The following is a 25,013-nucleotide window of genomic DNA, read 5'->3' on the forward strand; positions in this document are numbered from 1 at the left end:
TACAAACTATGCAAATTTTATTTTCATAATAAATTTACCATATACATGAACTTTTGTTTGTTGCTTTAAATCACTTAAAATTAGTATGAAAAAATCATCATTGTAAATTAGGCAATTATGGTTAAAATATTGAAAAAATTCTTCTTGACAGATACTTTTGATAAGTACAGCCAATTATTCAAAGACCACACAAATTTGAACAGGACAAAAACCAGACAAGACAATTTATGCTGTAAATGTAGGAAACGAACATTAAAAGCAGGTAGAAATTTTTGATACATTTCTATACGACAGACTGTAACATAAAATCAGATGATCCTCCATATATACATCAAAATATCTTCATGCAGTCATGAGCTGTATCTAAATTACTACTAACATAAAAGATCATCTAAACATATCCAGGTAGAAATAAATATTGGAAGAAACAGGTAGGGATGATGTAATGATTACAAATAAACTTCCTGAAATCTATAAAAATGTTTATGCTCAAAGCAATGAATTTTACATAAAAATGAAACAATGTCATGAAAAGGTTTAAAAAAATTGTTCATTCATGAAAACATAATTAATAGGTACGGCATTGTATGTACATGTGGATTTTTCTAACAGTAGTAATAAATGTTCATATTATGGCACGTGTCAAGTATTTCAGTCAGTGCATGGATGGGCTTCCATGCCCACGATTGAATTTAAGCACAACAGTATACAACTCACTCATTTAGCAGCACTGATTCCTTTGCAGAGAATTATTGTTGTTCTCACAGCTGTATCACTATCACACATTTTTGAGGACTCATTCAATGTGGCATCAAGGAAGTAAATGGCAAAGTTAATTCTTCTCCCAGACTCCTCCATCAGAACCATGGAAGCCAAACTTAAGAATCGTAAGAGGTGGTATTATGAAACACAGGATCTATAATAATCTGATTTTTCTGTTATGTCATTCAGATGTGCAGCCATTTCTGAGTTTAATCTCTGCACTTCTGCAGCCAAGGACTTCATTGCATTATCATGATCATTGTTTTCCATGCCTGAAAAATAGGAGAAATTTTTTTAGAGGACTGTTAGCCTAAAAATCAGTGAGTGAATAGTGCTACCTTGATTTTCATATTCTATTACATTATTTAATTATTATAGTGCTTCTGCTATTGTTAAGTTAATAAAACCAATGCGATGCAACGCTCATAACCTTCATAAAAACAACAAATACTTTAGATATGAAATAATTGTAACCATGTATAAGTAGTTTAGTTATGAAATAAATACAAAACATGCATAAAATAATTTCTATTAAAATGAGTGAGCCTCGGTAGGAGCAGGTTAACATATCTGTCTGTCAACCCTAAGGTCTCAGGGCATTTTCCACTTCTCTCTTCACATACACGGCAATGATTGCCCTACTCATGAACCATTTCGTTTAAAAGCTCTTGTAGCTCTTCACATAACTGGATTTCAGCCGCGGAAAATTTTAGGGCAAAATATTACAGGCACATAGCGTGAAACTTCCGAAGAGATAGAACAATCATGGGGGAGGCTCAGCGCTGTAAGATAATAACCACTACTAAAGTAACTATGTCGCAGATTTCACAAAACCACTAAACCCCCTTCCTCGACCTTCAATCAGCCCTCTGCCCATGCCTCTGATGGTTTATTTTCTCTTTGAGAGCGAACAGGCCATAAATCATTAGCTTTGAAGGAAAATATCAAGTTACAAGAGCAGTTCAAGAAAATATAAAGTTAGAAATGCATCTAATTTGGTCTCATTCTTTTCTGAATCTCGTTCATGTCATCCAATTGGCGAAAGCTATCGTTATAGACCTTTGTGTCCAATAGGTGACACACATACCAGTAGCCTCCAATAAATACAACGTTGGGATGAATTTGAAGCAGGTAGACTGAAAAAGGTCAGTTGGTGAGACAGGGGAGGGACGAGTAATGTTTCCATTGTTCTCACGAAACTTGATATTTTCCTTCAAAGCTGGTTCAAAGATTTATGATCTGTTCGGTCTCGGAGAGGAAAAAAACATCATAGGCATGGGCTTAGGGCTGAGGGAGGGACCAATTTATCCGATGAAGGGCAATATCCACGGATATTTGGATCCGACCATCCCTAGTATTTATCATTAATTCACTACAAAAAGTCACTAAGAATACCCCGCACAGTAATATTGATAAGAAAATTGCTGGGAAGCCTACCACCCACCACCTCATTAATTAGCTTGGAGCCATACTGCAAAATCTGCACCTTCAGAGCGAACAGCCATCAGCTGCCAACTGCAGCATGCACTGGGATGGCTAGAGTAGAGCTTACGCAAAGAGGTAAAGCAAGAATCATTCAAATTCCTGCAGCATTGCTAAACACAAAGTAATTTCACCGTCACTCAGGGCTCAAGCATTAACTTTGCAATCATTTTCTGGGATTTTTTTCAACTCCTGCATGCGGTCTGGTAGACTAATCAAATAAATATATACATAAAATGTTGCAACTCCATTTTTATGCCTTAGTTTAATGTTTCTTTAACTTATTAACTCTTCTACAACTTATTTTTAATTTTATGCATTACCAATACGAACCAATTTTTAGCAAAAATTATTATTTGAAACAGAACCAAAAAACTGATGTCGATAACAGTTGAGTTGTTATTATCGTTTTTCATAGTCAATATTCCGCCATATTTAAAAATAAGGCCTTAAATGTTAAAGTGAGAAGGCTAATTAATAAGAAAAAATTATATTTTTATCACTTATTCCTTTTCTTAATGCCAACTACAGGCAATTGAAATTACATTTTTTCACAACAGCTCTTGTATCTGTGTTTCCAGTCAGTCCATTGAAAGAACAAAATGCCTGATATTTCTGATAAAAACAGGATTTCATTTGTTTTGCTCTCTCCTTCAGCAACGACGTGAATAGTCATTTATTTTTGCATAATGTATTTTTTTAAAAATAAAGTACTTTATAATCCTGGTTGTGTAACTAAATATGCCTCCTAACAAATTATTAACTATTCTTATACTTAAAAAGTCACTACGAGTTGTTTATAACAACTTTTTGAATAATATCTGCCAGCATCACTTTTATTGATTTTTCGAATCTAGTGACGTGAGGTCTCTTGAACAGCTCATCGAATTCAATCGCAATTTGACAGAAATAAATAATAATAAAGTTAAATTTTACGAGTGCGATATCCTTCTGATACAAAAATATGAAGCTAACGAGAATTAACATTTTGAAATGGTATTTTTTTAAATATTCATAATTTTCAAAATACAGTAGTCTCTCAGATTGCACATCACTGGCTAAGGGTTAACAAGATGTAGACAACTGAGAAGCATGTGCAGGAGAAGAGCCACAGTCTTATTCACTTCTGTTTGCTTCTATTTTTCATTTTGTATTCCTACTCATCCCTTGTCGACCACCATAGGTAAATGTGCCTCCCTTTCCCCAGAAGCACAATGAAAATCTGTGCTTCCCAACATCACTCTCTGAAATGCCTGAAAATTGTTTCCACGTGACCACGTCACAATAGGTGTCAATGTAGTTGGGGCACTACAAAATGTATGAGAATTTAATTAGTGCAATGCCATTCTGTCACGTTTGTTCCCGGTCCTCTGCCAGACATTCTGTAATTTCCATATTCTAATCATTCCATCCAACGCGAGATGCAGTATGTAAAAATACACAAAATTAAGTGCCTTCCAAAATATGTTGTTATCAACAGTTTTGTAGACAAGTTTCTATCCTTCGTCGTAAAAATGAATACTATTTCTTCCTGGGACTGATGTTGCGGTTTGTAATTTCAAAGAATTTTGTATAATCCAAAATTTGTATTTTTACATGCTCCATGCAGGCTTTTCATTGGGACCAACAGTTCCACTTAGTATTATCGAAACTTCATATTATTCTGCCTAATAAAATTGAGAGTTTACTGTACAGAGATGAATCATATGAAAGAAGGACAACAGCTTTACAAGTTTGACCTATGGAAGAAATAAATTTATCAGCAATTAATAATTACCCCTTAATTCCTTCAATTTTCCCATTGTGCTGACAGACAGCTGACTGGCCTTTTGCAGCAGAGCCATTGCCCTCTTCTGAGCTTGATCAGATTGGCTTTTACGAAGGCTTAATTGGTCATTGGCTCTGGTGTAATTGTCGTGCAGGATATTGGCTCTCTCATGGGCTCTCTTGGCTGCAGAGGCCGCAGCTTTCCCTTCATCATCAACTTCTTTAGCGTCTCGCTCATTTTTCAAAGCTTGAGTTTGGAGTTTTCTCAGCCTGTCCTGAAGAATGTCCACTTCCTGAACTGTTTCGTTCGCCTTTTGATAAGCTGTGGTAGTTTCACTGGTGATCTGCAAAGATATAAACAAAAATAAGGGTGAATAAATTTAAATTGTGCCAAATGATACATAATTACACCAAAAATATAATTAACTACACATATTCCAACACAGCAAAAACATGGTACTCACTCCAAATTTTGAAAAGCTCAAACCAAGATATGTGCTCACATTATATACAAAATCTATGAACTGTATGAATTTAATGCTCTAAGGCTGTTATTATACATAACATAATAACATACCCTCATAATACCATATCTTGAGTGTTTTGTTCCCATAGAATATGTCCTCCATGATATTCATTCACTTCCAGAAAAACAAAACAGCAATTGGATATAGATATCTCATAAATTGGTACAGCATAAACACCTAACTAAAGCCTTGATTTAACAGCAGTTAAATTTACATAATTTCCTTAAATTTCTAATGATTTTTCTACCATTTCAGTTTGGTACCTCACCATTATTTGTGCTGGCAAAATTTTAAATAGCCCATTTTTTAAGCATGACAAGGCATGTACTTAAAATATCCATATACTTAGACAAGTTGACCATCATTGCTCACTTGTACTCTTCACCCATACAGCAACAGAGATTAAGATCAATTGAAAAATTTACAGTACATAATTATTGATGCTATACAAATTTAAGGATGGGTCGGATCATCTTTTTCATTGTTTCTGATTCTACTTTTGTTCCTGACAATATGGTCTTTATCAAGTATTTCATTTTCATTGCATAATTTTCTGGAGCCGTTAATGATTTTCAATATGGGATTAGGAAACCTGCCCAAAATAACAAATAATTTATCTCACAAGTGATTGGACGCTTTAAAAAAACAATTTAAAATGTATCATACATACATGCTAACCCTGAGAAAAGTCTTCAGCCTTGGGTTTAGTGCAAATTATTTTTGCGTCGATTCTTTTAAGCTTTGCCTCCAATACCAGTTCTAATGCAAAGAGCAGGAACAGGTGGAAGCAAGACCAAAGCACCAACCCCAAAAAAATCATTTCAAACTGTTGTTTTTTTAATTATTCAAAATTCAGTTTCAGTCATCTGTATCTCACTTCAACAAAGGCTGGATCCCTAGGCAGAATAAGAAGCAATTGTAACCTGTGTCAAATCCCTGTTGGCAGCATCAATGTCATCATTTGCTTTCTGGATGGCACGCTCCGCTTTGTCCTGCGCTTCTTTCGCTTCGTCCAACGCCTCCACCACTTTCTGCGCTGTGTCCAGGATCCTTTCAGCAGAATCCCTGCAGTGAACACAATCCGAGTTGTCATTTTCATTAATACTTATACCCTTTGTTACTCTGTCTTTGAAACATTAATTTAGTTGTAACTAATGATAATATGAACATTGAAGGAGAGTGAACTCATGCATGGATAATCTGCAACATGGATAAACCGCACCCGGAGTCTGCTGCATTGTGCTGAGGTCGAGTCATCCTGGTGTTGATGTGAAATGGAGGGTACTTTAAAAATAAATTATTCTTTTTAATTAATAGTAAATTATACAGAATAGACAGGGTTCTCACCAGAATTCAAGTGGTTAGGTTAAAGTCAGCTGACGCAGTGTTGCAGATGGCAGCACTGTCATTTAAAGGGGGGTTATTAGGTTAGCTAGTATTTGAATCTACAGGCGGCTTATCTAAAACCTATATCTGCTCTGTTGTTGACAACTTTTATGCTAAAATTGACGGTACTTTGCTGGGTGCTTGATGTCATTTTCCTAGCCGTACATTTAGTCCATAAATAGACATCACTCAGGGTTTTCACTCAAACTAGATTATAAAATTCACGGTTTTCCCAGCTTTTCATGGTCCAATTGCACAATGCAAAAAAATCAGTTCGGAAACAGGCAAAAGAAAAAGGAATAAAATGAGGGTCCATCAGAGGCATATGTAATTACTATTTGATCACACAAATAAAATTTTTCATGTCTTTAACAAGAAAACAAGATACTGGGGTACTTACTTGGCATCATCTGCATCCTTTTTCAGCTTGTTTGCCCGGGCCAAGTCATCGGCCGTCTCTTCCAGTATAGTGTCAATGTCTGTTAAAGATGCAATCGTGCTATTGATTTCTTGAGCCAACTCCATAATTTGGGCTGGTTCCAAATAAATTCCTTTCTCTATGACCTATATAAAAACATGAACGCATTCAATAATCCATTTTGATTTGAAAACTTGACTATGCTATCTCAGAAAATAAGAAGAAAAAGCAGAAATACCTTATTATAAACTTCAAAGATAATGAATTAAGAATGGTCTCATCAATGAAAATGTAGCAACAAAAACTTACCGATTCAGCCGACTCCCGAATTTCGGCTGGCCTCGCTCCTTCTTTGCCCATAAATTCTTCCAGCTGCATAAGAATAACTGATGCATTTTGCATGGCAGCCTCTGATGACATTTGAACTTCTGATATATCCTCGTAGCTCTCTTTGGCTTCAGCGTGAGCACGCATGGTCTCCAACTTGGCTTGTGCAATCTTAACAGATAGGAATCCACACAAACCAAATGTGAGAAAATCATTTTGAGATGCCATAAAAAAGTGGTAAAAATAACATGAAATCGAAACCTTCAAGTAAATACATTGTTAATGTTTTTAAGACACATGATTCTGTGGCTATTTTTTTGGAATCTTGATTTCAACCTTGTGAAATATGCTAGGTGGTTAATAATGAATATCCTTAAAAAATCAGCCTGATTGAGTAATATTTAGAGGCCACCCAACATCCAAATTCAAGTTGCCTCACTTGATGACAAAGCATAATTTATAGGGGTTAAATATGGCATCAAAGGTTTTTAAAGTCAAAATCCAACCAAGGAAACCATTTTCTTTACCTAATATTTTAATTTGGGAATCAGTCCCTCCCCCCCACCGCGATTGCCATGCTAGAGGCTCATGGGGCACACACACTGGATGAATAGAAGTGAGCAAATGCTTACACTCGTAGAATTTGGAGGAGTTGCTTCATTTTGTATGAATAAAAATCACGAGCATAAGTATTATCTCAGCTCTGCCCATGGAGCACAAGCAAATGCTCACTTAAATTGCAGAGCATAAGCAAATGCTCAATTTTCAAGTATTTAGTACAAATAAAGAGGAGTAAATGCTTCAGCAGGTGATCAAATACTCAGAAATTAATCACTCTCTTCAGACTAGATGCATCAAGGAAATATTTCATGGTGGAGAGATTATTTGACACGTGTGACTCTTAATTAGCATGGAATCTGTCTTTATCAATCTGGTAGTGATTTTGATTTTAAACTGTTTACAACCACGATTTTATGATAAATATACAAAAATATAAGAGGTGCTCTCATCAGAGGCACAAATTAAAACTTTCTGAAATGTTTCCAATGCCCAGATTTCCACAAAGGGATGGAAAACAACAAACTGCTTAAGCCTTCCTTAGCAGGAGCCAAGGGAGCAATATCCCATTGGCAACACTAACAGACTGCTAGTTCATGAGCTCCTGGCCTGGCAATCACAGAGGAGCAAGCTACCATATTCCCCACTACAATTTTTTTTTCGCGGACGACAGTCGCATGTACATAAAAATGGAGTGAGAGCTTGCTTTTAAGACTCTTAAATAGTGAAATTAAATATTTCCCGCTGAAGTTGTACAAAAAATGCTTAATTGTTTACCAAAATTTAAGAACTTTCTTTGAATTTGGTGTATTTATAACATGGCCTGCCACTACTAACTAGCCAGCACAAAATGCTACTGTCCAGAGGTAAATTACCCCTCTCAACACTTCCTCGGTTTTTTCTTCCTTGGTTGCAATGATGTCTCCAGCGTCCACAGCATACTTGAGGGCCGCCTCAGACTTGGACACAGCGCCATTCTCACAGGGGATAATGCCACCACATTTTCCACAGCCAGCACCGCCGCACAGCGGATCACACGGCTCACCTCGCTTGTCACACACCTGCCGAGAGGAAAGTCACCATGAGCACAACACACAACAAAAGCACGCAAATCAGTGGCCAAACTCAAGGGTAATCTAAGATGCTTTAAGGAGGCAACCAATGACAAGCAATTGTGTACTTTAACGTAGTCACCTGTAAGTGTAAGTACAGCAAAAAAATTGTTATAGACAAAATCATTAGTTTTTACAGGGACTGGAACCCAGATCTCCTGAGTGAATTTTTCTTTGTGGAATTAACAGAAACATGAGAGACTTAAAAAAGAAACTATGATATCAGTAAAGCATTCAATATGCACAATAGCTTACATATCCATTTTGTATATTTCAGAAACTGCGAAAAAAAGATATCCAACTAAAATTTTCATGTAGCTGGTTGTATCAAGGTTTACAGCGATTTCTGGGTAATTGCTATGCCTGGAAAGGCTAAAATACCTTTGAAGGCAGCAAAGAATATTTTATTAGATTTTTTCGAGCGACTAAGGAACTAGGGAGACACTTCTGCCAACAATGAAAACTGGCATTACAGAGGAGAGGTTGTAGTGGCTTAAAGCCACACACCAAATTAGCAGGTGATATAACATTGTCTACACTGCCTAAAAAAATATAAACCAGCATATAGCTACAGCCAGGGAGCATTTATTAATCTGTTCATAGTTATACACAGTTATACATAGTTATTGATTGTGACCTCTTCATTCCTCGTGGCCACTCTATCAGCAAAGTCGAGACAAAAATTTCGTTTAGACTGTGCTATCAGCACATATTCAAGTGTTCTTCTTCCTCGCCTAAATACTATTATGTTATCAATTATTTTGAATATTAATCACCAAATTCAACATATGTATTAGGGATCGAGCCTTGCTATAATTTTTCCTTAACATAGTTAATTTTGGCATGTGTACGTATTCGTATTTAAGCAGAAATTCCACAGAGAAATTGTCTATTGTATATGACTAACTTTTTCATTGTGTACCCTCAACTCTTATTCGCAGCTTTAAATATATCTTTATCCTTGATAAGTTAGATCATACATACTGAATGAGTGTGATTTTTGCCCCTTGCAATGCGCCAAACTGTAATCGATCATCAATTTGCAACTTGCTCTCGGACCTCTTGGATCAGCACGTAATATCATGAAATCTAAAATTGGCTGGCGCTGACCACTTTTTAGCAGTGAAAGAATTTAAAAAATATATTTTAATTATTATTACATCTAATAATTATATATTTATAAATAAATTTCTGAATTACTCGAATTGTATCATTTGCCCTACACTAATTTTCATACCGACAACAGATTTCACCAGGGTGATATATTACGCCCTCAAAATCAACATAATATAACATGGTGCAATTTACAGAATCAAAATTGATGCTATTTGAAAAAGGGAAATAGTGGTGGTGCAATATTGCACCCCAAAGATACAGAATAGCCCTGTGTATGTAGTGATTATGGACAACTAAGCAGAGTGATGACAGAGTACTATATTAAATCGTTATCGAAAAATTATATGTAATCTCCATTGACAACTACATATAATCACTACCGAGAACTACATATAATCGCTATAGAAAATTGCATGTAATCAATATATATATTTCTAAAGTAATTTCTTATGGGAAAGTCAAAATAATTAAACAAATTTTCTAAAGAAGAATTTTTAGGAAATATCTGTTCCATTTCAAACATTTGGAAAGCTTAAAAAATCTGGATTAAATCGATCCCACAAAATGCAAAATTTTTTATGATGATTGTGAAATTTCACACAATAATAAAAACACATTTATAAGAAATACGGAGTGATACCGAGGCAAGAGTGTCAAAGATAATTATTGCAGAATTCTGCGATAAAAATGCTGAGGATACTCACATGTTCATTTAAATCTGGAATCACATTTTCCAATTCTGCCAACTTATCACCAAGAGATGCCAATAATTGCTCATTCTCATTCAGATTGTCTTGGAATTGGTCCTGGTTCCGCGACAATAGTGCTTCTGTGCGTCGACACTGCCGCTCTGCATCTGTAATCACTAATTCTGCCTTTCCAATTTTGTCTTTAGCTTCCTCAGCTTTTTTAAAAGCCTCTTGAGTCAAATTTAGGGCTCCTGCAAATAAAAGATATTATCATGAATAGAAAAATCAAGCCTGGTTGGCTCACCACAAATACCATATAAACTGGTGCAAGAGATGCACCCTTATTTTAAGAATCAGAGCTAAAGAAAAAATAATATTTTCTGCCATTTTTCTTTCACCCATCATCAGGTGTTGCTAATATATGCCTAGACTTTCGGCCATTCCAAATTTTACACTTTCAATACTAAAAATTTACGCAGAATTTTTCAGCTAAAGTTACACGACATGCATGGTATATTCCTGTGGAGTCATGGTGACCCACTCATTTCTGCTTATATGATCATTTACAATCAATTATAATCATAATGTCCTCTTCTTACGAACAGTCTATTCACAAACTTTCAGATAACAAACATTATTGATAAATTTGTGGTAGTAGCGATGAAAACTACAAGGAATTTGCAATTTCTACTTGTTGAAAAATATAGTGAGGCAAAAAATTGATGTTCCTGTTGCAATGTAAACATTTTTTACCTTTCCATTGTTCCATTTACAGGTGATCTTCAGGTTTTAACTACCTTTGGGATTTAGGAACAAAAAACTTTTTCAAATGTTTGAATCTTTATGATCACATTTTTAATCATAAATTTTATGAATTTCATTGTGTTTTTCCTCAATGCTTTGCCCTTTACTCAACGATGCATCATTTCCACTGATGTCAATGCACGTTCGGGAAAAAAATCTGCGTTGCAGTGTTGCCTGCATCTAGGGTACTCATCAATTCACCTGAAATATCATTAATCGAGAAGGCGTCTAGTTCCACGCATTCAGGATTATCGATCCTCTACTGTTTTCAAAATTAATGAAATTATTTGTTAGATAACACTAATAGCATAATTATTACCTTCAACGTTCCCTTCTTGAAGTCTTGTAGCATTGTCCTTCAAGTTTTTGGCTAGGTTTTCCAGCTGATTTGATGTATTCTGGAACTCATTTAGGGCTAATTTGGCCAGGTAAATTCTCTGGGTAGTATTTTCCAAGAATTTCTCAACTTCATCAAGTTTTCCAGTTGACTGCGTAATATTTTCCCTGAGAAAATATACATGCTTTTGTATCAGTTTTTCACACAGTTTAGCCCAGATAGATCACCCTTGCTTTTTGCCTATGAGCACCATCAAAAGCAAAATAGGATTATGCCTGGACATTTGATTTTAAGTACTTCATGCCATTATCTCATGATAACAGGATAGCAAACCAAAGAGTTGTGCATCCCATAATATAATGTAATCTGGCTGTCTCCTGCATAGTGGTTACCCTAAAACTCGAGATATGGCCGGAAAACATCTGACTCTGCCCAAATTTTTGATAATTTCCCTGAAAATGTCATACACAGGCCTTGGAATTGAGGAAATCCAAAATTTTATGCAGAAAAACTTCAGATGCAGGAATGATATCCATGAGAATTGTAACAAAGAATACATAGAAATTTATAATTTGAACTGGTGACTAACCTCATAGGCAGGGAAACGTTATATGTATCAGGTGGATGTTACACCAGCATTATACTGTACTTGCATCTACATTTGAAAATGGTCAGCAGCTCACCTGAGTCCATCAATCAACTTCTGCATACTTTCAAGGTCCAGAGTGCTGACCGTAGTGTTCTTGAGCAGCTGCCTCACCTCCTCCAGCCGCTTCTCCATCTTCTCAAACTCGCGCGTGTACGCTCCCGTGGCCCCCGTTTGCTTTATCTTGGATGCCGCTTCAATCACCGCATTTGTTTCATCTAAAATTTAAGACTCGACTTTAATACAAGATGAGTAGCTCTATACAAACCATTTTACAAAGCAACCCGGCAGCATTTTAGTCTAGAAAGAGAAATTTTTGTGCCTCTTGTTAAAAGCAAAAAAATGACAAAAACAAAACATTTTATTAAAAATCATTAAAAAGACATATGAAGCAATTTGTTGTTGTTATCAATGCCATTTGTTAATTTTTACAGTAATTGTTCATCAATGTAAATTGCCTATTTTATTTCAAAACCTCTGGGCATTCAACAATACTTACAATTAGAGTGAGGATTATGAACATATTTATTTTCTACTATCTTAAAATGGTGTGCCATAATGAGGCACAACTTGCACCAGAGGCACTCCTACTTCATTTCATTCAAATTAAGAGTTTTGCTCAATTATCATCGTACAGATTTTATAATATCAAAATGGCTTTTGAGTAATGCAATAAGTGCATTTGCACAATATACATTATAGTACAGGGTGTTTAAAAAAGAATATGTACATGGATTACAAAGTATTTTTTTGTCCAAACTATCAATTATGGCACCTCAGAGCGGCTAATGGAGAAAAGAATTCATAGTCTAGTTTACATTAACAGACACCAAATGTTAGTTGCCTTCTGTTTCGATTTGTAATCATCATATGTTTGAAATAGCTACTCTGCAGCAGAAATCATTTTGTGTCCTCGAGTGTCTGAAGTGCAATTCCGTGATTACAGTGAAAAGACATTTCAGGCTGAGGTACCCAATTGGTACTCTAAATGGGTGGAACATCCGCAGATAGTATCAACAGTTTGTGGATACAAGATGTGTACAAAAAGGAAGGAGTCCTGGCCACTCTCGTGTTTCTTAAGAAAATGTTGCACAAATTCAAACTGCTTTCCAACGTAGTCCTTCAAAATCAACTCATCGTGCCAGTCGGGAGATAGAAATGCCAACAACAACACCCTGTGACATCTTCCTGTGGGGTTTCGTTATAGACAACGTTTATGTACCACCACTCCCACAACACCTTGAAGAGGTGAAAAACTCGATCTGTACTGCCATAACAACAGTGATGAAGGACATACCTGTTAGAGTAAGGGAGGAATTTGAGTATCGATGTGATATTGTTCATATTGCTAATGGAGGACGAATTGAACATCTGTAATCTGAACTTGAGAGCTTTGTAAATATGTGTGTGAATTTTCATATCTGTACGTCTTAAAAGTTTAATAATTAAATGCAATTGACATGCGTACATTCTTTTTGAAACACACTGTATAAACATGACGCACAAGAATTTCAATCACACTTTACCTCTGAGGCCATTCAAAATTCTGTCCCAGTTGTCGAAGCACTCTCCACAGGACTCACACGCTGGAGCACTGCCAATGTAACCCCTGGCACACTGGTCACAATTGTATCCACCGATACCAACTTCGCAAATACAGCTTCCATTTGTGCGATCACACTGAAGTGTTGCTGAGCCCTCTTCATTGCACTCACAAGCTGACAATAGAAGACATTAAAACACATTAGAAAAAATATTCTGGAACTTTATGAAGCAATTCAATTTATATTCCCAAATAAAGTTCATTTCCTGAGCATCTATTCTTACAGAATATACAATTGAACTACATTCTAGATGGCTCTCATAATCTCCCTGCTTTTATAGTAACTATCAGCATTAGATTCATGGTACCTAAAGCAATGCACATAAATTATCTGAATCTATATTCTCACTCATGTCAGCATCTTCAATGTCCAACAGAACCTTCAGCTAGATGAGCAAGAAAACAATTTTTCCTACACCAGTACACAACAACTGTTAATACCAAGGTTTATATGAAAATAGGAAGACATTTGGAGGAGGGGGCTGACAGCTTAAGAGAAGGGTAATGACAGAAGGAAATATAGAAACCCGGCTTCAGCATTAACTTGCCCACAATGAAAGGTGGCAAGGGGATCATGGTTTAACGTCCCATCCGATGGACAAAGTGCCCTAAAAAAACTCGAGCAAGGATCCGGCAGTCTCGGAAAAACTAACACTGCCATTTAAACACACTTCCATGGTGTGAGAGGTCAACATTAAAGTCAATACCTAGGTTTATATATGGTGGTGATTCATTAATGCTGGCAGCATGAGGATTTTTCCAACATGCTGGTAGATTTGGCAGACAACAGCACTACCAGCTTCCCTGCAAGGACTTCTAAGTTGTAGAGGCAAGAGACTTCCCAGCCAGCAAAGGTTGTCAGCTATCCAAAAAACCCAAGGTAGCATACTGTCATTGACAGCTTTTGGTGTAAAGAACAACATGCCTCCGATCCAGCACCAAAATTTGCTATCAGATCAGACCAATGCTGAACTAAACTATCCTGTTTGTATGATGGTTTCTATCATGGCTGTTAGAATAATGTTATTCATAGTACAGTAATTGGCATCGCAACTGCCCCAGTTTTGTATCCCAAACCTCACCTCTGACATTAAAAATTATAAATAATAAACAATATGAGTAGTTTCAAGTCCTTGAGTATTTTGTTTTAAAAATATCAGCCCTTCCAAAAATTTGTAAGAAACATTGACTGCAATGAATATACAAGCCAAATATAAATTGTAAGTCTTACGAAGAATACAACCCTAGCAAATTAATCAGATACTTTTTCGCACTAAAAGTATTCAAGACATTTACAAACCGCATAACCAAAGAAAGGCTGAAAATTACTTTACCTACAATGTGAATTTTTGAGCACAGTGTAAATATTATTGATATCCTTTGCCATCCCTGATGGATCCATGTTTTAGATCCCCACTCTACTCAATATATCTTCTGCAAGCTGGAATGGCTACGACTACAACTGTTGTCTGCAAAGCCAATCAGCAAGGTGAGGAATTCTGAGAGCCATGAGGCTTATTCATGTCCCCCCTCTTCCACATCCTCACCCCCCCCACCTACCCCTGCTGACCCCTATCACTCTCAAATTGCTGAGACACTCACCGTGGCACTCAACAGTTGGATTTCCCCAATGGTTGGCTTGACATTCATTGCACTGCCTACCCCCAAATCCAGGCTTGCATTCACACTGGCCATCATACTGTAATTACGACAATAAAACATTAATCGACTTGAAATTTTATATTCATCGTGAAAATCTAAAATAAACGTACACATAGAGCTCATTCAACAATATCACTATTACAGAGAATGTAACTTTAAAAAAGTAGTGGTATTTATATAAATTAGATAAATGGAAATAGATAACAAACAAATAGGAAAAGCAATAAGTGCAATACTCCTATGGCAATTAGAATATTTAAAGAGAGACCAATTAGTCCTTTAGTTGTTAACAGTGCTTTTACTTGAATTTACTTAATGACAGAGAGACTAATATTTTTGGATACATCGCTCCATGTTAGAACCGACCACTGACCCTGATTTATGATACAGTGTGAAAAAACATGGGCTCAAACTCATTATTATGAACAAAATTAATAAATATCCAAGCAGGCACGGAGCAACACAAGGGTAGGAAAGAAAGCAGCCATAGTGGAGGATGTACCACATGGCCCTGAATCTATTCCCCAGCCTTTTGTTCTGATTCTCTGACAAAAAAAGCAATATTTTAATGTTACACTTTTTCGAAGGCCCATTGAAAATTTGAGGACTATACTTGAGGTAGGTACCACATTCAGACAAGAGGGCGGGTGAGTGAGTCCAAGGAAATGCATACCTGATTGCACTGCTCATCATAAGAGCCCACGGGATCACAATCACACGCTTCACAACCTGCCCCGCTGGCAATCTTCCAGTGATTCTCCTTACATTTGTCACACGACAGCCCAACAACATTTGGTAGACAAGGGCATTGTCCTGTTTTGGCATTGCATGGACCACCTTTAGCATCAGTTCCAAGAATATCACAAACACACTCTGAAAAAGATGAATAAAGAGCACCATGATAAACCTGGGCACGATAAATTAATTATTATTAACACCCCTTAATGCCATAACAATTGCAGAGGACCAGAGGTTGCTAATATTAAAGCTACACAAACAAAAGTCACAAGTGAATGAGATTGAGTCACAAACAGTAAATAGCAATAATTTCATACCATAAACATATTTTGTATTGAATCCCCGATGAACTTAAACAGTCTCCCACTAGTGATTAATGTAAATACTAGGACCAAAAGACATTTAAGCTATTTTCTATCTTGTAGTTGAAGGATAGTGACATTTATACTCCACAGTATTTAAATACTAGCCATGTGCTCCTTATAAATTATTTTTTACCCTTCAAAACCAACACAGGGCATATTAGGGATTTACTCCAAAATGAGAAGGAATGAAAATAAAAATTAATGGCATCAAATTAACAAATTCTACAGCCATTAAAAAAACAAGAGTGCAAATAAGTTAGATAGAGTGGACAAAACATGCATTTATTGAGTGCAAATAAGTTAGATAGAGCGCACAAAACATACATTCATTGCAGACTATTTGACAAAACATATATTTCACACTTACCAATACATTGCTGATTGACAGCATCCCCGTAGTAATTTGCTTTGCAGACTTCACAGTTGAAACCCTCAGTGTTGAATAAACAATTCAAACATTCACCAGTACTAGTGTCACAATTTCCAGGATGAGAGATGTCAATGTTATTACTACAATTGCAAGGTCTGCATGAGCCTCCATGGATTTCGGGATTGCCGAAATAGTTGTCAGCACAAACATCGCATCTGGACCCTGTGGAAGTATGTTTCAATAGTAGCCCAAATGTAACCAATAATTATTAAATGGAGTGGTGACTTAATACATGTCAGGGGAAGAGTTCTCGCAGAATCATAGAATTTATTGGTGCCTTAATCTTAAACGGAATCTATGTATCTTGTAATGGAAATCTATAGTTTTTAAAACAAAATCTATGGCAACTTAAAATGCATTAAGCAAAATATATGCCACAAATCCCTACACTACTTTTAGTTCAATCAATGTTAAAAATACCAAGACAAAGGTCAAGTAATGCTTGTGTTTCTAGGAGTTACGGTGGCTGAGAGAAATTTGGTTCACATAAGACAAAACAAGCTTAAAATTTCATTAAACTCAAAATAATATTTATGACATCATGGTCCAGCAGTGGATATGATTACTACTTCCACGGCTTTGGTTTAGCCATCTGCTTTCATTTTAGAAGGATGCCAAGTAGGTCATGGCACAGGAAAAAGTATTCACTCCTATTCACCAAGTAAATTAAAATGGTAAGTAAAGGGATGTAAGGGAGCTGAGGGGCTTCATCCCTTGGATGCAATGAGCACTCAATATGGCGAGCGATTTCACAGGGATGGTGAGCACTCATTAAACTGAGCTTCACTGTATTTGGTGATGGAATTTAAAAAATGTTTTCAAGTTTGACCTCATTTGTAATCACAAAATTATGCAACATCAGAAATTTTCTACGCATACTTCTTTGTATGCCTATTTACTAAAGAGACTGCAAAAATAATTCATTATAGTCAAATTTTGTTACAGTAGAACTTCTTTAGTACATTCATGAAGGGTCCACAAAAAATGAACGTGCCACCCAGGAAAACGTGCTGACCAGGGAAGTAAATAGAAATTGGGGTAATTGCTTTGTAATTCCTTTGAAAAGTTGCCAATCCTTTGAAAAGTTGTCATCATTACAATTAGGTTCTGAAGTTCTTGTAGGATTGCCTACCTGAACTCTGTACACATTTGTTCTTGGAATGAAACCATATCGATGATTGATACGACAATTAATGAGACATTTAAAGATTATTATAAGCAGATATTTATAACCGACAGTGTAAAGTTTCTTAAAAATTTGTCCAATGTAGTCCACTCTCTACTTCTTGTACCGAAATAAAGTATTTTTGCGGTCAGTTTTGCGTGGAGATCCAAAGCATCGTCTGCTCCCACAACACTTTTCAAGTAATGATGCACGTACTCCTCGCAATGAGAAATGCATCACGGTCATAGAAGGAAAGATGTGGGATGAATGTGAGAAGGTCAATGGCTGATAATAATAAAATAACTAATGAATTTGGAAGTTTACACACTCAGAAGATACTAGGAAACAACTTGCGGCTTGCTTCATGGTAAATAATTGAGCTTACAACCGAGGAAAGCACCACCGTTTAAAGCGTACTAACCAAATAGTTTTACCTGTATTTTGCTCGAATGGTAGGTACCTGGACAAATCACCGTGCTAAGGAGGAATGTACTAACCACTGTACATGAAAGTATATTATATCACAATGCTTCTGCATTTGATTTTTGAGTAATTGAATTTGTTCATTCTGCTTCAATGTCTAAGAAGGATAAATGTGGTTGCTTTAACCATTACTTGACATTGGCAGAGTCAAAAGAGTAAAAATCCCTCATCATTAAAAAATATTATGAGTTACCATATCTTGTACTTTACAAACCCAGCATCGCATTTCATATGATATAACAACTACTACTTAAAATTTAAAACAAAGACAGTTGATACAGACATGCTTTTACCCTAATAAGGTGGACTCACCAGCATAGCCTGTGCTGCATTCACACACCACGTCTTGAGTATAGGAGTCAAGGGCACAGTGGGAGGCGTATGAGTGACCAGAATCTGCAGTGTCTGGGCATGGGCAAGGACGACATGGGATCCCTTCCTCAATCAATGGGTTGCCATAATGCCCTTCAATGCACCTGAGGGAATTTCAAATACCATGAGACCCAACGATCTCAAAGAAACACTTCAAGTGCTGGATAAGGAAAATAATAACCGCGCATTATCACAATAATAAACTAATTCCTTCATTTTCCTTCCTTCAAGATAAGAATCAATTCATTAAATCTGGATTCCCTCCGCTGCAACTCATCTGACTTCTTGACACGGTGGATACAACCTTGAGTATGAGAGGAAAATTTAAATTTGGTTAAGATGCGTTCTCTGGGGCCTTGAAGCAGGTAGTCTCAGGATGGGTGTGGAAAACCCTCCAAAGGGTCATTAATCCGCCACCCTTTCCTTGACTCGCTCACTCTCACTCGCCTCTCTCCTCGACCCTCCGAGCAGAGGGCCTCTCTCCCGAAAAGTAACCGCTCTGACTGCCAGTTTAAAACCAATCAATCAATTCAATCTTGAAAAAATTGTGGTCTCCAATGTACTCCTGCCAATTGTGCCATCAAGTACATCCTTGAACCATGTTTCTACGATGAAAAATAATGATTTTGTTCCCTTTGCTAAAAATGTGGCGGGGAAAATTTTGTAATATCCTGCTTTGTATAATTGAAAGTTTATTGTATTAACAAAGTTACAAAACTCATACTGACTCACTCAACCGACTAACTGGCATATTTCAACAATGCAAGTTTTCTTTCATTTTAAAAAAGACGATCAAGATTTTTGAAACTACAGAAAAAATTCTAAAATAACATATACAATTAAATAGGGTGTTTGCATTCTTTAATAATTTCCATATACCACCACAATCCATTGAATCAACTACATTCTAAGGGCGAAATGATGAACCATAACTAAGTAATCACTCACCGCTCACAATTGTAACCTTCAGTGAAATTTCTGCAGTCAATGCATGTGCCTGTTTTGGCGTCACAAACATCAGCATGACCATTGCAATCACAGCGCTGACAATTCGGGAAATTCCAGAAGCCAAGCTGACACTGGTCACACTGGCGTCCATAAGTGTTTGGTCGGCATTTGCACTGGCCCGTCTGAGCATCACAAAAGTTATCAAGAGCTCCGATAGAGTTGCAGTCGCAGGCTGAAAAAGGAAAGAGCTGACTACAATGGATGTGTTTCACTGGGATGAGATTCAACAGGCACTCGGATAAACAGTAAATAAACAATGCTAAGAATGAAAAAACTCTCAAGTACCTCGACAACCGTCTGGTCCAAATCCAAAGGTTCCAGGGGCGCAACGATCACATCGTCTCCCGACAACATTCGGCTTGCATTGACACTGCCCCCCCAGAGAACTGCACAAATTACTCACAGACCCAGTGGAATCACAGTAGCATTCTGAAAGAAACACAGAGCACAATTAGTACTTGAACTACCACTCCAAATAAATGATTACATATTTTAGTGCAAGCTGAAGCACTATTAAAATTAGATAAATCACTCTTGATCACTGTTACACATCTCTCCCTAAGTGTTTATTGAGTGTACGTCAATAATAAAATGTACTAATTTCAGCAACTTTAGATCCTCTTCACACCTGAGAATTTATTTACTAAACTGGGGAAAAAATCAAACCCAGAGTAATAGGGTGGTTTCCTATTATTTTTTTATTGCATAAATCGAAAGATTATTACTCCTGGAGTACGTATTTCACGCTTTTAGATTTTTAAATGACGATATCTATTTTTCGCGATTAAATGAAAAGTGAAAATTTTCAAGCGCGCGAAAACGCGACGCTTAAGTATGAATGTCGGGAAGTCTCTCCGCGTGACGTATTTCTGGTTCCCCCTCCCGCCCTGCGAGGTGACCTTGAGGCGAGGCTTAGCGCTGATACGACGCAGGCTGCTAGCGGCTAGCCTAGTACCCTGCTGACTGGTAGCGCTTGGCTTAAATAAGGATTATTAATAACTTATCAAACGAGGAAAACTTTCCGACCTTAGCCAGTTTTAATAAGTGATTGTTAAGACATGTTTCCCTGAGCTCTGCGCCTCATGCATGCAATGGTAACCTCAGACTACGTATAACTCCTATCTTCTCGTATAGAAACTAGGTCCCTGTGACGTCACGTGGAGTGGCATCGCATGGGCGCCAATCTGGCCCTTTTCAAATGAGGATAAAAATGGACCATTGCCATTCGTCTAACCCGGTATTTCTAAAACAAAATAATTTGCATATTATGAATACACTAATGGTGGGTAACGAATCGCAATCAATGCCTTTCGTTTTCTTTGATGAAGGAAACCACCCTATTGAACATGCATTAAAAAACAATTCATTAATGAAGCAATTGCTCTTATTATATAATCTATGTGCAAAAGCATAGCAGTTGGTTATTTCTGCTTCATAAATAAAAGTCACAGCCCAAAGAAGACAGTAAATTTGCTAATACATTGGCCAGGAATAAAATATAGATAATTATTTGACCAACAATAAAGAAAAATAAAAATAATAATTAGAGTTAAAATCTGCCATACCCTAGTTGTGATAATATACTTAAATTATAAGAAACAAAATTATTATTTCCATGAACCTGAAAACTGCTTTGATTGGTCATTCAGATCAAAGCCAAATGACAAATAACAACAGAAAATTACAAACACTCATGTCCTGGAGAGGAAAATCTTGGTCAGGCAGGACACCAACCTGCAACCTTCAGCTTGGCCAGCAAGGATTTAACCTCAATGTCACTGAGCTCAACTATGAATAAATGTTGAAATCTTGGAGATGTATGTTGAGATACTCACCATAGGCTCCCTCATACACATAAAGACCAATGCTGTGGTGGTATTTCTTGCACACATCCGGGATGTTGCCTTTCACTACAGTGTAAAATGCTTCCCCACAGTGATAACGCTCATACTCCTGCCTTTTATTCTCATTAGTCTGGGTATTACGGAAGAATGGCAAGCTGTCAATACGAGGCACCAATGCAATCTGAAAGAAAGCAAGAAAAATAATCAGTTCAGCCTTTGAGTTAATAAGAGTAATAATCACCGGATATAGAGAGCAAGTGATTTTATACAATTGTTTTCAATAATATGAAGACACCCATGAGTCTCACTTAACTGATGGGGTCAGGTCGGAGGAAATATGGGAAGGTTGGCACATGAAGCAACCTGCATTCTTTGTCTTCACGGCACTAAGAGCCAATGAGGACAGATGCAGACATGACTGAGCTACCAGAGCTGGAGTCAAACTCTAGAAGCAAAATCCCTATCAGAATTAAGATTAGCAGATGGAATGCACTGAGGAAACTCACATCCACACTCATGTTAGGCTATGGGAGTATTTTCTTTTGGGCCCTGTGGCAAGGTTTTCCTATATTTAGATCATATTATTACAGAATCTGAACTCCAATGGGGTATCTAAGTTCCAAATTATACATGTATTACGAAAAATTGTATTTATGTGTGGAATAAACATTTCATTATTATCACATTTGGACTCCTTTCAGTCTCACTGAAACATGGCTCTGTAGCCAAGTATGTAGGTCTATTCTGTGCAGTAGTTGCGGTGAAGTTCTGGCTTGGTCCACAATAATCACACTAATTTCATTTTTTAAAAGAAGCATTCTTTATATCAGCATAATCAATGCAGATGACTCAAAAATGTTTATAAAGATTGTTTTGAAATGACTTAAGTTATTCAAATGATGGCTCTATCTACATTAACACATTCATGTCCAAACAGATTCTTTCCAAGAAGGAAATGAGGAGGGGAGGTGGCAGCGGTTGTATCTTGGTGTCATCCATTGAGTAAAATTCCAACTCATAGTAACTACCATTCTCACTAAATAACCAGATGCACTCATGGTTGAAATCATTTTGATAGAGTAAGAAAAATAATTGTAATTAGATCGATAGTCAAGAGTTTCCAAATTTCTATCACTTGGCCACAAAAAAATGTGGGAAATTACAAGATTAAAAGCACCGATGCTTTCCTTTCAGTGTGTGCGTGAAACACAATTAGCTCTTAGGACTAAGTGAAAATGAATTAGTTTCTCCTATATAACTGATAACTTCAGCCTTTACTTTGTGAAACCTCTCCATATTGGAAATAAAGAAATAAAACTTTGTAAGGTTCACTATTATTTTAACAATATGGGCACGAACCTGGTTTCGTAACGTAGTTACATCTTCAGGTGATGTGACCACATTACGAAACCTGGGCCGTACCCATGTTAAAATACAGCAGACTCCCAATTATCCGGCTGCGGTTTATCTGGGTTGCGGATTATCCGTGCATGATTTTCACTTTCGCTCAATTTTTTCCACAATCTTTTTAAAAAATTGGACGAAAAATCATCGGAATTATGGCATTAATGCTAGGATACACCAGGCTTATTATTTGCGTTAGAATCCACATCGTAAAACGGAAGCGATCACGGGCTAGCTGCATTCACGGGAGCACCGTGTTCCTGTTTTCCAAGCCTCGTAGTGCACGATTGCGGTCCTTGATCGCCGATACACGTCGCGCAGCAGTTGCAACCAGGAAACTTGTGCGAGACGCGACTACGTGGCGTGGTGCCTGAAAGTGTAGTAGTTTCTGACCCCAAGCAGTGCTTTTGAAGCATTCTTGCTAACCACTTTTCTGAATCCATGATTACACAGCCATGGATGTGTGGTTTTCGAAACCAGGCCTTACATGGAGCATTAATAATACGAGTAAAACCATGCTATCACCGCTAAAAAGATTGCAAACTGGCGAAGAAAACTCTCAATGAGTCCGGGAACCCCCCTAAATAATAGAATAACTGCATAAATAATAATATATTGTTTGTTTTAGATAAATTTTGAACATTACTAGACATTTAAGAGAAAGTTAAGATTATCCGTATTTTCCGATTATTCGTGCCGTCTCTCGCCATCATTAGCCTGGATAAACAGGAGTGTACTGTAATTAAGAACCTTATGAAGTTTTATTACTTTATTTCCAATAGTTTCTCCTAATTTCACCCCTGGCAACTTAAGAACCACACTGTAGCCAGCTCATTCACCCCACCTCAATGCATCACAGCAAAATCATTGGTGAGCATGACTATTTTGTTTCCAGGTATGGGTGACAACTACTTCACTCATAAGTTAATAATTAATAATAGTATTTCATCACCCCTTTAATTCATCTACAGCTACATGCTACCCCAGAAGCCAACTCAATAGGCGTGTGGAGGGGACTGTTGGGACACCAGTCGTTAACACATAAAAAGGAGAGGCTCAAACTAAATTACGATTAGCATTTATTAACACATTCAATGCAGGCCCAATTTTCATTAAAGTCGTCAAAATCAGCCATTAAAATAAGAAAGAAAAATAGAGGGAGGTTTCCGTGCTATAACTTCTGTTCAAATACTGCTATTTACAAACGGCGCACACAGTTCGAAAGAGGGAAGGCCGTTGCTGAAGGCCCTTCACATGATCGGAAGACTCGAAAATGGGTATTAGTCACGTACGAAGGCAAAGAAAGGGCTCCCGTCCGACCGGCAGAGCATGTTAATTGACATGCTCCGTATCTCAGCTTGGACGGGACCACGTCAATTGACGTGCTCCACACTGAATGTGTTAAAGTCCTTTATTGTTCAGGGGAAAAATGAATTCCCATATCTATCCATGCAGCAAAACATCTCTCTAAATTTATCCTTTCTGCTGAACCTGGAAATGCAGCGAGGTTCTAATATGATGTTCTCCAAGTTTGCTCTGGTTTTATAGCAGGCAATTAAAAATACATTTGCAACAGAAAATATCTGAAGATCCGCCACCTGAAATCAAGTATTCGATCTGGATCCATCCATCCCTAGCAAGCATTGTAGACACACTGGTAAATATTTCGGAATTCATCTCGTGCTGCACCACATTGTTGGCTTCATTCCCAAAATGTAAACAACTTGCTTCCCATTATTAAGGCCTGTTTATTTCACCCTGTCAGACTTCACACCATGAAAATCGGAAGCAAATCATTCCCTGAAATGTCAGCAGGAATGAAACCAAGAATCTGGTGCAGAGCCCGAGAACATTTCCGTAATATAATCCACATATCATTCAATCCAGGAACAAATTGAATCCTAAATAGAGTGGTTTCCTATTATTATTTTATTGCCTAAATCGAAAGATTATTACTCCTGGAGTACGTATTTCACACTTTTAGATTTTTAAATGACGATATCTATTT

The 25,013-nt window shown here is 37.0% G+C and overlaps 1 protein-coding gene across 3 annotated transcripts in view; it reads right to left on the reverse strand.

Annotated features, from left to right (window-relative positions):
* Positions 1-25,013, reverse strand: part of LOC124171833 (laminin subunit beta-1) — a 140,288-nt gene continuing 115,275 nt past the window's right edge. For all 3 annotated transcript variants that reach the window (XM_046551187.1, XM_046551186.1, XM_046551185.1), the window contains 17 exons: positions 21,593-21,782; positions 20,043-20,186; positions 19,698-19,929; positions 18,690-18,853; positions 16,667-16,891; positions 15,870-16,069; positions 15,137-15,233; positions 13,458-13,649; positions 11,969-12,149; positions 11,268-11,452; positions 10,160-10,395; positions 8,103-8,288; positions 6,652-6,840; positions 6,325-6,488; positions 5,462-5,603; positions 4,022-4,355; positions 1-1,034 (listed from right to left, as the gene is read on the reverse strand). In XM_046551187.1, coding sequence (XP_046407143.1) covers positions 901-1,034; positions 4,022-4,355; positions 5,462-5,603; positions 6,325-6,488; positions 6,652-6,840; positions 8,103-8,288; positions 10,160-10,395; positions 11,268-11,452; positions 11,969-12,149; positions 13,458-13,649; positions 15,137-15,233; positions 15,870-16,069; positions 16,667-16,891; positions 18,690-18,853; positions 19,698-19,929; positions 20,043-20,186; positions 21,593-21,782 — 3,195 coding nt within the window. In that variant the 3' untranslated portion in view covers positions 1-900. The remainder of the gene's footprint in view (positions 1,035-4,021; positions 4,356-5,461; positions 5,604-6,324; positions 6,489-6,651; positions 6,841-8,102; positions 8,289-10,159; positions 10,396-11,267; positions 11,453-11,968; positions 12,150-13,457; positions 13,650-15,136; positions 15,234-15,869; positions 16,070-16,666; positions 16,892-18,689; positions 18,854-19,697; positions 19,930-20,042; positions 20,187-21,592; positions 21,783-25,013) is intronic.

This window comes from Ischnura elegans, chromosome X (genome assembly GCF_921293095.1).
Source record: "Ischnura elegans chromosome X, ioIscEleg1.1, whole genome shotgun sequence".
Lineage (NCBI taxonomy): Eukaryota > Metazoa > Arthropoda > Insecta > Odonata > Coenagrionidae > Ischnura > Ischnura elegans.